Source organism: Phragmites australis, chromosome 4 (genome assembly GCF_958298935.1).
Source record: "Phragmites australis chromosome 4, lpPhrAust1.1, whole genome shotgun sequence".
NCBI lineage: Eukaryota > Viridiplantae > Streptophyta > Magnoliopsida > Poales > Poaceae > Phragmites > Phragmites australis.
This window is the reverse complement of record NC_084924.1, coordinates 24,903,459-24,916,949: the sequence shown is the minus strand read 5'-3', so window position 1 is coordinate 24,916,949 and position 13,491 is coordinate 24,903,459. Positions and strand designations below refer to the sequence as shown.

General features: G+C 44.1%; 1 protein-coding gene and 1 pseudogene across 1 annotated transcript; one reads left to right on the top strand and one right to left on the bottom strand.

The window, feature by feature from the left end:
• Nucleotides 1-3,045: 3,045 nt before the first annotated feature.
• Nucleotides 3,046-5,140, bottom strand: LOC133914279 (zinc finger protein ZAT4-like). Its single transcript, XM_062357401.1, has one exon. The coding sequence runs from the start codon at nt 4,567-4,569 to the stop codon at nt 3,301-3,303; it is 1,269 nt and encodes a 422-aa protein (XP_062213385.1). The 5' UTR covers nt 4,570-5,140; the 3' UTR covers nt 3,046-3,300.
• Nucleotides 5,141-9,932: 4,792 nt separating this feature from the next.
• The window catches only part of LOC133914679 (uncharacterized), a 32,716-nt pseudogene continuing 29,157 nt past the window's right edge, over nt 9,933-13,491 (top strand).

Below are 13,491 nucleotides of genomic sequence, written 5' to 3'. Positions count from 1 at the left end.
CACCCACTTAGCATGTGTGGATAAGATGACCATAAGAACACATGCGCGTGCTCACTCACCGTGTTATGTCAGGCTGTGGCCAGGGCGGGGACGCAGGCGGAGGGCACGGGCACGTGGCACCTGCGTGAATGGTCCACTAAAATCTGGTCCAGTTCCTTGCGCAGATGCGACCTCCTTTTGCAGTTTCATTCTTTTTGCTGCGTGGCCAAACTGAAAAATATATGGAAATCATGTTGGTCAAGACTCTGATCATGGCGGCATAACCGACTCCGATCATTGCACGTCTCAACCGCGCGACTCTCCCTCTATATATATCTGCCAGCCACCGCTACAAAGCAGAGGGGTCATACACAATTATGGTTTTGCCAATTTCTCTCTGTTGCACCGTCGCACGTAGTCTACTCCATCCCATTGCGTCGGTTTGCACCGACGAATGGGAGAGTAGATCTCTGGAACCTGTCACCCTTGGGATCTTGCACCTAGAGAGGGAGAATATAATTTTATTGTAAGCGCTCGACGCAACTGCTCATGATCTGCTTCCTCGACATCACTGTGTACTACTTTATCTACATCGTCGTCGACGTCGCCATCTGCTACACCAAGATCAATTTTGACTACTTCATCTTCGCCATTGCCTACTGCATCGATATCACGAGAGTCTCTGCATCTCACATCTCCATAAGGTACGTACACTGCAATCTCTACTAAAATATCTAGTTGAGCTCTACTAATTGATAGCTGATCTAGTTAAGGCTGGTTGGAGTAAGTCAAAATTCTGCTCGAGTATCTATCAGGACTCATCGCAGCTAGTTGAAGTTCTGCTCGAGTATCTAGTCAAGACTCGTTGGAGTAAGTCGAATCTTAGTCGATATTGATATTTGCATTTGTTTTTATTCATGTTATATTAGAAATTAAATTAAATTAAATTAAATTAAATTTGAAAGTACTATTATTTCTGGCACTAAATATCTTGGTTGAGGGCGGATGGCTATAAACTATTTGTGTCCATGCATTCTAAAGGAACACAGGAGGGTGTGTGTGTGGGGGGGGGGGGGGCACGACAACAATTTGTTGAGTGAGAAATGAGAAAGGCCTATCCTGTTTTCTGGTGGACACGCCAACGTCCATAGTTCCAATCTCTGCCTGAAGATCTTGCTGTTGGCTGTTTCACTGCACTAATCAATCAGCTCACCCCTAGGTTCTTGCAGAGGCCTGAAGTAACAGAGCTTTCCATCGACCTCTTCAGCAAGCCTTTCGGTTGCTGCTCTCTATGTGTTTTTTCAGTATGGAGGGTCACATACTCGCATTCTTCTGCCCTTGCTTGATAATGCATATATACTATATACTATTATTATTATTATCAACTACTATATACTAAAGTGTCTAAAATCCTTAATTCTCAGGCCCCTGCTACTGTAGCTACTGTAGCAGTGGGACCTGCATATATGTATATATATGCATATAGATATATATATATATGTAATTTTTTTTCGGGAAATTCTAGAAAAATACCGAAATGAATATTAGTTATATTAATAAATCAGTTAAAAAAACTAAAATGCAACGAAAAATATTTAAAACTCCAAAAATATGAAACAAATTTTTTTAGTTAGTATTACTTCTACCTACATGTTAAAACTATGTACATGCATAAAAGTACTATTGTTTTCTCTATAATTAATCGAACATGTTTAACATTAATAATTTTATAAATAAATATTAAAATGTATAAAATTTGTGAACATAATTTTTTAGTCTTTTTGTCATGCTCTACACAGCAAAATAAAAATAGACGCACGTAGCCGCGCCAATCAGACTATTTATTATATACTTAAAACGCGAGCTCCCCCGGCACTGGGTACTGTAGCTTCTGTATTTGGCTCTGTGGCCCTGTAGCATGTCTATGACAAGTGGGTCCTAACCCTGGTGCCAGCTCCCAGCTCACTTGAGGCCTAGAGAGTTCCGGCGCCTGCCACAGCAGGCTCCAGTCGTTGGCCAAAAAAACACGCTCCCTCCTTCGCTGAGGATTAGCTGCCTTACTGTCCTATGCTCGGTAGCTGTTCGACGAAATGATACGTCGACCCTGCCCTGCCTCGAGGAAACTCTAACCAGTGGAACCAGCTGACCTATGAATTAGGAGTAACACGCAGCAGCTGTAAAGTAAAGCGATGAGCGATAGAGGCATAGAGCCAATCAGGTAGCTGAGAGCCTGAGACTATCTGCCATGCTGCATTCAAGAAGAACTCTATGGGACTGCATGTATGAGTTGCTTTGTCAGCCCCTTATGCTATTAGTACTCTTATCATAGAAGGTTGTAACATGTTAGAACCTCTTGATTGCTTGCTAGAGGTGGCACTGTTTCATGTTTCATATTGCATATCTGTGTAATACACACTATATACGTAAATCACCTGGGCTTTGCCAGAACTATAGTTGTTTGCTTGATCGACACATCTTTGTTTCAGTGTTTCCCAATTTAGATAATGATACGTTTAGACCATCTTCGTGTTTCAGCATAGATTGGTATCTTTGTGTGGCATGCATAGGTCTGCTATCAAAAGGCCTCGCGTTGTTGTTTTTTCTACAGTAAAAGACAATAAAAGCCACAATTAGTTACACCTATAAATCAATGTGCTTGGGCTAACTTCCAACACATACCATTTAGCATCGTCCTTGTAGGGGCGCGGCGTAGGGCGTCTTTCTACCTAGTTCCTTCTGTCAGGTCGGGTGTGTGTGCCCCAGAGAGAGAAATGAAGAGAGGGAAAGAGAGAGGCCAAGTGAAGTGATCTTGTTAGTTGGCTCTTGCCCAATTTAACCAACCACCAATATAATGAGCTGCCACTGGCGCCACTGCCTCATCTGAATTCCAGCTAAATGAGAACAGCAGTAAAGGGTAGGACTAGTCATGAACTGTTGAAATCAGATGGACAGATACATTCATACGGAGGCAACAAAGCAAAAGAAAGATCTGATTAATATCAAACTTGAAAAATATTCACTGAAGTCAAGTGAGAAAGGCAATGCTGAGCTAAATTAGAAGGCTGTTATTGAATCAGCTAAGGTTCAGTAATTTCAGATCATGAGATGATTATTACTCTTATGCAAAGAAGCCAAAAGAAAAACCTATAAAAAGAATAACTTATTGGCTGAAGGTTTATGAATTCAGGAAGACTAGTAACTGTTGTTTATTTTCTCCAATATCACTTCTAACCTGAACTCCAAAGAATGAATCAGAATCTGAATATGTAGTTCTGTACATGCACTCTCCTCCTATAGATAAAAAATCGGACCAATCATGCTTCAATCCTCAGCTGCTGGAGCTGGCAGGTTGAGATCAAGAAACCGGGCGGCAATCAGAGACTGCTCCGGCTCAACAATGCCGGCATCGCCGTTGGCGTTGGTGCGCTCGTAGAGCTCACCGGCGATGGAATGCGACCGCTTGTGCCCACCGAGCGCCTGCCCCGAGCCGAACACCTTGAAACAGATGGGACACTCAAACTTGGTCACCTTCTTTGACTTCACCGCAACCACCGCTCTGTCTGCGTCGACGTCCGGCGACGCCGGTGCCGACGCCGTGCTGAAGGAGTTGTTGGTCTCGACGCTCGGCTCCGGCTGATCTGTCGCGACCTTGGCTATGCAGCAGCTGCTGTTGATGCGCTTGTGGCTGGCGCGGTGGCCGCCGAGCGCTTGGTAGGACTGGAAGGCCCTGCCGCACCCGGGGCACTCGTATCGGCCCCGCTTCTCCTCGCCGGCGAAGCTGGGGCCAGTCTTCCTCTTCTTGCTCTTAGTGATATCGACGTCCGCGTACCGGAAGAGGGCAGAGGCGTCGTCTGAGTGCGCGTCGTGGTAGTAGCCAAATCTTGCAGCGCCGTCTCGCCCCTTCCTGTCCTTCTCTGCCGAGTGCTCGGCATCTTTAGCCGTCGAGACGCACCGGACGGTGGTGTCGCGCGACAGCATGATGAGGCAGAGCGCGGCGTCCTCTGGCTCCTTGTCGAACGCGTCGCGCGCAGCAGCAGACGGCAGCGCGGGGGCCGGCACGCGCATCGTGCGGCGCCTACGCCTCGGCGCCGGCATCAGGACTGCCGCCTCACTCGGGATCATCACCATGTCCCCCTCCTCGTCCTCCCGCTTCGCTGCCACCTCCACGCCGACGTTCTCGCCATCGGCGTAGGCCCTCTCTTCCGGTGCATGGCGTCGCACGTGTCCCAGCACTGGGTGACACGACGAAAACAGCTCGCCGCGGTCATCATGGCACTCGCTGCCACCGTCCACCTCGTCGCCACCGTCGAGCCCCGAGAGCCGGCGCGTCTTCTTGGGGTTTTCCCTCAGGCCATAACCTCCGCCGCCCGACCCCAAGAAGGATGCCCGCGCGCCGCGTTCGTGCTCATCCTCCTCGTCGTCATCAGCGTCGGCGTCGCCGTCATCTTCTTCATCCGCCACCGCAACCTCCGCCAGGGAGTGTGAACGCATGTGTCCGCCGAGCGACCGGCCGCAGGGGAAGCCCTTCCGGCACACCTTGCAGCTGTGGCGCCGGGTCGAACTGCGGCCAAGCACAACCACACCGTCCATTGTGCTCGATGGATCGATCAATCAAGATCAAGAAACTAAGCAACAGCTCGATCGCCTCAGATCACGATCGATCAACCAGGAAACGCAGCGAATCGGCAGATCAAAGAACAAGTAGGCAAGAATCGAAGTGGATAGATGAAGAAGAGGGTCAAGTGAAGAAGCTGGAGGAGCGATCCACATGCATGGCCCGCCGAATGAGCTTGGGAGGAAGTTAGGTGAGAAGCTAAAGTAGCAGTAGATGGGAGGAGAGGAGCGGAGAGGTGGAGGTTATGAGCGGTTGGGAAGGAGAAATCTCTGCATGCAACCAAGCAAGCAAAATTAGCAAAACTGACAGGAGAGAGAAAACAAATCACAGGCACCTGCGTAGGTGGCAAGCTGCGGACGGGAGTCGGAAGCCATGCATGCCTCTGCTCTGCAGGACGGGCACCTCAAGTCCTCAACTGAGCTGCCGTTCGGCCGGGTCTGTACTCTGTAGTTGGGCTTATTCGCCGAGGCCCGAAAAATTCAAGTGCAATCAAGTCAACCAGTGCACGAAAATTATTGAGTCGAGACAAAATCAGATTGGAGAAAATGAGAGATAATTTCTGTGGCGCAAGAGAGAATAGGGTTCCAAATGTCCACTTCTATTTAGAAGGTGAATGCAAGTGCAATCAATTTCTCTTTACAGAATTTGATCATGACGGCGGCCGGAAGGAAATCAAGCACAAAAGTTGGTAGAAAATGCCACCCATCTTCGTCGTGGCTGTGCAGGATTCTCACCATCTGTATTTCTAAAGGTAGCATCCGCTTATACTGAGCGAAATAGCAGATTTATACACAGCGTTTAAACTAGGGGAACAAGTTAATCACCACAGCAAACTATAACAGCGACAAAACAAAAGGAACATGTCTATCCAGGATAACGCATGTATAAAACAGGCCAATATCGAAGTCTTGCAAAGGTTCTCCAGGGAAAAAAAATTATTTGTAGAGTATTACAGACGCTTCCTCCCGCAGCATATCCGAATGGCCGGCAAAAATCCAAAATTAGCCAACATACGTGATCGTATTTACCGAAATAGATAACATATTATCATATTTACAATTTTAGCATATGCATTCAGCACCTTATTTACCGAAAACTGATTTTCGGTACACCGTATGCAAAAAAAAAAAAACACGGATCCGGCCATATTCGCATTAAAGATACCGAATATAGCACTGTAAACTACATTCGACACCTTATATGCCGAATATCAGGTGTATTCAGCATATGAGATACCAAATACGGCCTATCACTTCGGTGCATGCGGTCACGTCTTGCTTTTATCGTGTCGTCACTTCGGTGCTTTGCTTTCAGTGTGAATAGCCGGCATACATGCATGCATGTTGCTTTCTTTTGCGCGTCGGTGCGTTGTTTTGTTGTTGTCGGTGCTTTCGGTGCGTCGCCTGCAATCCGCTATAAAATGAGGAGTGAGGAGGGGCAGCAGAGGTGAGCAGCACAACGCGAGGTGAGGAGTAGCAGCGCAGCGTGAGGCTAGGAGAAGTAGTAGTGCAGGGCAAGACGCAGCATCGCAAGAAGAGGAGGAGCAGTAGCGCAAGATCAGTTATAGTAAGTACTTAGATTATATAGGTAATTAATATAGATTAGTAATAATAATTAGAGTAAGTAGATTGTTTAAGCTGATCAATTAGATTTGATAAATTATATTAAGTTGATAAATTAGAGTACTTAGATTTTGTATGTAATTAATACTTAGATTAGTAATAGTAATTAGAGTAAGTAGATTGATTAATCTATTAAATTATATTAAGTTGATAAATTATAGTATTTAGATTATTTGAATAATTTGATTATATGAATTTAATTGGTCAGTGCAATTATATTATTGACTTAGTTTAATCAGTGTAATTAGATTATTCCCTTAGTATAATTGTATACATACATTAACCAGTATAATTAGAGTATTTATGTAATTTAATCATAGTTATTAGAGTTATATAATTAATCGGAAGGTTACATATTTCTTACAACATAGTTTAGAGCAACTTGCTGTGGAGTCATTCCCCACAATTTTACCTAAAAAACACATTTAAGAGAAGCTTTAACAGTAGTCTGAGCAAATCCCTCGGTACAAAATTCTAAGCTCAGCTATCTATATGGATAAATTATGTCAATATCTACTGAACATCAATAGAATAGAACGTCCATATTTATTACATGTATGTTTGTTTAGTAGATACGTTATGCCTATCCATATTTATTATGGAGAATATCTCGCTGTTTTGCACTGGAGGTTCGTATCAATTCAGAACTGCCAGCATACAGAGAGTACAGTTGAGGTACCTATTGATCTAGATGGTCTAAAATCATATGTTATGAGCCTTTTATGTATGAACCAACAGTCCTATAATGTTGTCCTAGAGGGTGTGCGGTCACGGCTTGTTTCAAGCAGCTCAGCCGTTGTCTATATGTTATTCGAGATGAGAAGGAACAACACATGGGCTTTATACTCATGCAAGGCATTGGAGGAGAACTTTGAAATGGGGGTGCATGTAAACATAGTGTCACGATTGATGCAAGGTGATGTAGTGACTAGCGTGGAAGGTTCAGGCCAGCATGTGATGCATGAAGAGGACGGATGGCATGTTGGGGAAGGCAGTTCCGGTACAGAGGGAGCTGGAGTGGACTCTTCTGAGGTAGATGAATGATGCATGAATGATGAAGCCGGTGGTAGCGGGGATGAAGAAGCTACTGAAAACGATGACCCGGTGCTGATGATCAAGTACTATCATGGTGCTGGGCTACTGGATTGTGTCGTCATTGAGTATAACACCCTATCCAATTGGGGATACTAGAATAGCGGCATTCAGGTTAGACAATGGTTTCGTAACAGGGAGGAGGTAATGCACTTTATTAGTAACTATGTTGTAATCATAAGAAGGGACCACAAGTGCGACCGGTCTAACTCTACGGAGTATGAGGTCTGGTGTATCAAGCACCCGAATTATCCTAACTTCGTATGAGCACATAAGCCAAAATATAAGAACTATTTTGTGCTCAGTAGGTACACCTCACATACATATAGCGAACATGCTATTAGGAATATGAGCCACACCATTGATGTGAGGTTCATAGCCCAACTCCTCATCACCCTTGTTGGTACGAACATATGTTTGTCGCCAAAATACATTATGGAATAGGTGCAGACTAAGACGGTTATGTTGATCAATTACCACGCCGTGTGACGAGCAAAGCAGAAGACGTTAAATATGCTGTTTGGAAGCTTCAAAGAGTCTTACAACTATGCTCCGAGGTTGCTGTAGAAGATTACCATGACGAATCCGGGGACTCAGTGGGTCATGACGGATGAGCCAATCAAGCTAGAGGATGGGTCATACACACCACTAACTGATACCTCATTAGGTTTTTCTAGTCGTTTTGCACAACGCATCGGAGCTTTAAGACATTGCAAGACAATTGTATGAGTGGATGCCACATTTCTTAGCGGCAAGTACCATGATAACCTTATGACAACAATGACAGCGGATGCAAACAATCAGCTCATTCCTCTCACGTTTGCAATGGTTAAGAGTGAGAACAATGATAGCTGGTTGTGGTTCCTTACCTTGGTGAGAACATGTATTGTGGTCAATAGGGACACGAGTTTGCATCATCTCAAACCATAACAAGGGCCTTCTGGATGCGTTGGACGTGCTACATGACAGCACAAACTACTCCATTGCATATCCTGATGTGGAGAGAAGGTGGTGCATGCGACACTTGGGTATGAGCCTGTACATAAGGTACCACAATAAGGCTCTTGTAAAGAGGTTCAAAGGGTTATGTCTTCAGAACCAACAGACGAAGTTAAATGAGATATGGAGAGAGTTAAATGAGACCACTCGCAAGATGATGGCACAGCAGGAAGCACAGGAGGACCATCTGCGGACACAAATGGTGGGGCCAAACTATCTTTAGTCATTCACGTGCTACTTTTAGTCAGTGGATAGCGGGAAACTCGGTGGAGTGTTGAGCCCTAATCTATGATACTAACGGTGCCAGGTTAGCACATAATATTTTAATGATCGTATTCTACCCTTTGTTATGTAAATATTCCTTCTAAAATTACTATCTCCCATGTTAGGTACACCATCATAATAATAAACATAGCAGAGGCGTTCAACAATATCCTAAAGGGTGTACGAGGTCTCCCATTGTGTGTCATCATTGAGCTCACATTCTATAGAATAGCGGACTACTTTCGAGACCGTGGTATAGCTGCTATGGAGTGCAGCACACGGTTCACACCTAAGGTGGAGGAAGTCATATCCAGAAGGAGGAACAATGCACACTTTCATTGGACTAGACTCTACGACCTAGCCAATAATGAATTTGAGGTTATGCACCACCACATGTATGCTTCAGGGTATAGCGCGGGAGGCACCGTGCAACAATGTGAAATTGGGCCTCACAAGGTGAAGTGCACATGCAATAAGCTAAAACTGTACCATATCCCGTGCTCCCATGTCTTCGCCGCTTGCAGGGACATGAGCGATAACGACGATCACAGTACGTATCACCGTACTTCACGATCGATGCATTGAGGAGCACATGGCTTCCAAAAATACATTCCTTCAACATCAAAAGCAACTACAAAGCGATCAAGGAGTCTAAGTGGGTACCTTTTCCTTGAGCACGACGTATGAATCCTGAAAGACCTAGAGCTATGAGGTTGCAAGATGACATGGATGCAGCAGATGCTGTTGACGGTCTACATAAGTGCAAAATTTGCAAACAATCTGGCCATGACAGGAGGACTTGCCTGACCCGATAGTAAACTATTAGGCCACGATCGAACTGTATTGTATTAGAGTTGTTGTAATTTAGTTTGTTTTACAAAGTTGATTGCAAACATGGTATATATTATAAATTGTTATTCACCTATTAGTTATACTACCTATTTTTTAATATATCATAATGGCATTGGCATCACATACATGTTCATGTAATATACTGTATGGTACTGGTATCGTTGTTATTCACATAATAGTTGTTGTCTTACGTTGTTTTTTTATTGAACCATGAAGCTTGAAATCATTGTCATGGCTCACGTTTGTCTTCCCGAGCTTCTTTAGTTGCGGTATGATGAGAACCATATGAGGAGGATGATTTTCACAGGGCAGCAGGTACAACGATTATATGTGCTTTTGAATTGCCACAATAATTAGTTGCTTACTCAGTACATATATTGGATACCTTTGTAGTGGTTTTGTTGCATGCCAAGAGTATGCACACGATTAAGGAATTAGACCCTCGATTCCATGAGCCACTCACACAGGTAGGACTACTACCGCTCGCTAAGATGATGGCCGGACCTGCCATGGCAGGTGGTGGCAGGACACCTCTCCCGCCAATTGAGGTGTCATTGCTCATAGCTCTCATGGACCGGTGGCATCCTGAGATACACACGTTCTACATTTCTTTTGATAAGATGGTCGTAACATTGAGGGACGTGGTCATGCTGATCGGGCTGCTGATCAGGGGTACCCTGTTAGTAGCTTCACAACCAACAAAGGAGTAGTGGAAGTGTTACGTTCAGGGTAGGTAATTATTTGTTATGTAATGCATTTCATATATTCTAGTGATATTCATGCTTCTTTGACCCTCTGCATTTTGTAGGTTTGGTGTGCAATATGACATGAAGGATGTTAGCCTCTCCATGTACTTGTGCATCCTGCTGTGAGGTATCATGTTCTGTAACACGGCAGATGATTATGTCCTCCCTTATATTGTATGGTTAGCACATTAGCTCGCATTACGTTCTTATGAGCCGACATATTACAGTTGGAGATCGGCTGTACTGGCTGCTATGTACAGAGGATTATGAGCCGCAACCCAACAGTCAAAGAAGAAGGAATCTATTTCACGCTTCCTACACCTGTTATAGCTATGGAGCTATACCTCCCGGTTTGTCGATCTTGGGTGAGCAAGAGCTACTATCCTATCTCCATCTCCGATGGCGTTGTAGATGACATAAGGCCTACGATGGGGTATCGTTAGATTCATGTCAGAATGAGATAGAGTCAACAGCAAGACTATGGTAACTAATCCTAGGTAATCAGTGATCTAAACATCCTCAGCGCCGATATCATGGAGTGGGATCCATGGCGTATGGTACGAGTGGCCGAAATTATGACTGGAGGCCTCATCGCATCCTTTTATTTGCGTGACTCACACTTATGGATGACCAGATGCTTCTTGTTGTACATGAATAACATGGAAGTTTATTCTCCTGAGTGTGTACAAAGGCAATTCGGGTACCGACAGTAGGTTCCCATACCTCCCGCACGAGATGCTGGACGGGTGCATGAGTAAGTGTGTTATTGTACGTACCATTATTAACTTAAGTGATCCATGTTAATAAATTATAATTATTTATGTCACATATAGGAGGAGTGCACAGGGGACTGCAGACATGCAGGTCTAGTCATCCATTAATGCCGAGTAAATAAATAGGTGGATAGAGTCAACCACGGTGGATGTCATCGTTCCTGCTAGACAATACGACGACAACACATACTGGAAGTACCTTTCGTGGTACCGTTCACGCACGCATGCCACCTTACTCAGCGGACTTGTAGAGCCAGCCCCCAGACCCTTCCCCGAGGATGGTGCCCACCTTCTTCATGTTGTGATAAGTGATGTGGTACTTCTAACTGAATGTACGAGATGTCGCCTAGAGGGGGGTGAATAAGCGTTTCCTGAAATTTAAAAACTTTGCAGCAGATTAAAATATCTAGATACTCCGGGTAAATCTAAAGACTCAAGGTTATATAGACCCGGATACTCCAAGCAAACCCGAATACTCCGGCCTGATCAGGAAATCGAAAAACTAATAACTTTTAAGTAAACCTAATTTAGTTATGAGTTACCACATGTTCTAAAAGATGTCTAAAGACCTATGGATCAACAATCTGCAACAAAAAACTCGCAAGCAAGTAGATTGAGGCAAATCATCCAAAATCAACTAAAACAAGAAAAAGTGCACAAAGTAAAGGAGACAAGAATTTGTATCCCGAAGTTCGGCCACTCGACATAGAAGTGCCTACATCTCCGTTGAGAAGCTCACAAAGAGTCGGGTCTCTTTCAACCCTTTCCTCACCCAAGCGACCACTAAGATCAAGCTAGGGTTGCTTACTCAAATCGTTGGGGTAATACAAACTTCCCGAGGCACTCCACAAGCTTTGGTGCTTTCCAGGTGAAACATAACTGTCTAGGAGCTCAAGGCTCCAAGAGTAAAGAACACGGATCAACGGCTTGGCGATGAACTCAAGTGCTCAAGATTGGATTTAAGCTCACTAGCTCTTTAATCTCACTCTCCCAACCCTACTCTCCAAATCTTCAAAAATTTAAGGCTTTAGAGGAGTTAGGAGGGCTATTGAATGGTTACAAATGAGTTTGTCCACGAGTTGCTCAGCAATAAATGAAGGAGGGGGTGATGGGGTATTTACACCCACTCTCTCAAAACCTAGCCATTATTGTGTTTTCTAAACTGACCCGAAGTATTCGAGTCAACCCGGAGACTCCAGGTTGGCACACAACGCACAATCACAAGCCTGTCCGGAACCCTACCTGGAGGGTCTGGATGAATACAGAACCTCGGAGTATCTAGGTCAACCCGGAGACTCCGGGTTAAACATTTAGGTGCAAACCGAGACTCTCTGCAGGAGAAAAGTCCGGAGACTCCGATCACCCGGAGTATCCGAGCCAACCAGGAAACTCCGGGTTAAAACAATATACCTATCCTAAGAGCTCGGCTCAGAGCTCCACCCGAAGATTCCGAGCTGTTGTCCAGAATCTGGAGTATCCGGCCCAACCCGAAGACTTCGGGTTCAAACAAGATAGAACTTTTCCAGTGTTCGTGGATTATTTTGTCTCTCAATTTTGGTTCTAGAAGGATATCATGAGCACTGAGACATTATCAAAACTTTCAATACGCGTCCCTCTTGATAGAACGGCATTCCTAAACTCAAATTCAAAAATAAAGTGAATTAAAACCTATTGAGTAACTACATGTCGCTTTTCTTTTCTTTTGAAGGATATCATCGTCATTTAACTTCTCCATCGAGACTAAAACCTATACATAACCTTAATAAACATGATAGTCCCTTAATCGTTTTTCATCAATTAGCCAAAACCGACATAGGGGGCCTAGATGCATTTTCAATCTCCCCCCTTTTTAATGATTGATGACAACACGATTAAAACTTACAAAAGATAATTGAATTAAAGATTTATGAATTCTAAGGTATATGGTGAGCTCCCCTTAAATGTGTGCATTGATTGAAATTTAAATTTTAGATCAAATACACATATTTAAAGGAATTTTTTACGAGAGCTCCCCCTATATCTTAGCATTCGTGGGATGAAAGAGAGTGAACATGATAAGCATTGATGCATATGATAGGATATATCAAAAAAGAAAGAGAGAAACAAACATTACATCAAGCATCTCATGCCATCACACTAACACAAATAAATATTTACAAATATTAAAGTTCAACTACTAGCACACCATATGTCGAGTGCCCATGAGTTCCTTTACAGCTATTCGTTGGATCCTTGGAGCAGCTTTCAACCACATTGTCACAAAATATTACATAGGTCTTACATGTGCAATAGAAATGATAAAGATTTTAATACATAAGAGAGAAGATACACTGCCCAGAACAGAATAGAACATCAGAACAGATTAGGCATTCTCCCCCCATTTGGCATCAAGCACCACAAAAGGAAAGAGAAGCAAAGACGAAGAACTACTCTCTGTCTGCCGCAAAGTCCTCATCTTCATCACCATCTTCTTCGTTGCCATCATCGTCATCTGGAGAACTAACCTTGACTCATGCTATGTCCTCAGTCTCCTCATCATCAACTTCTTG

Bases quoted from the DNA above. Each gene is read 5' to 3' on its own strand.
- LOC133914279 (XM_062357401.1), bottom strand. From the start codon at position 4,569: ATGGACGGTGTGGTTGTGCTTGGCCGCAGTTCGACCCGGCGCCACAGC.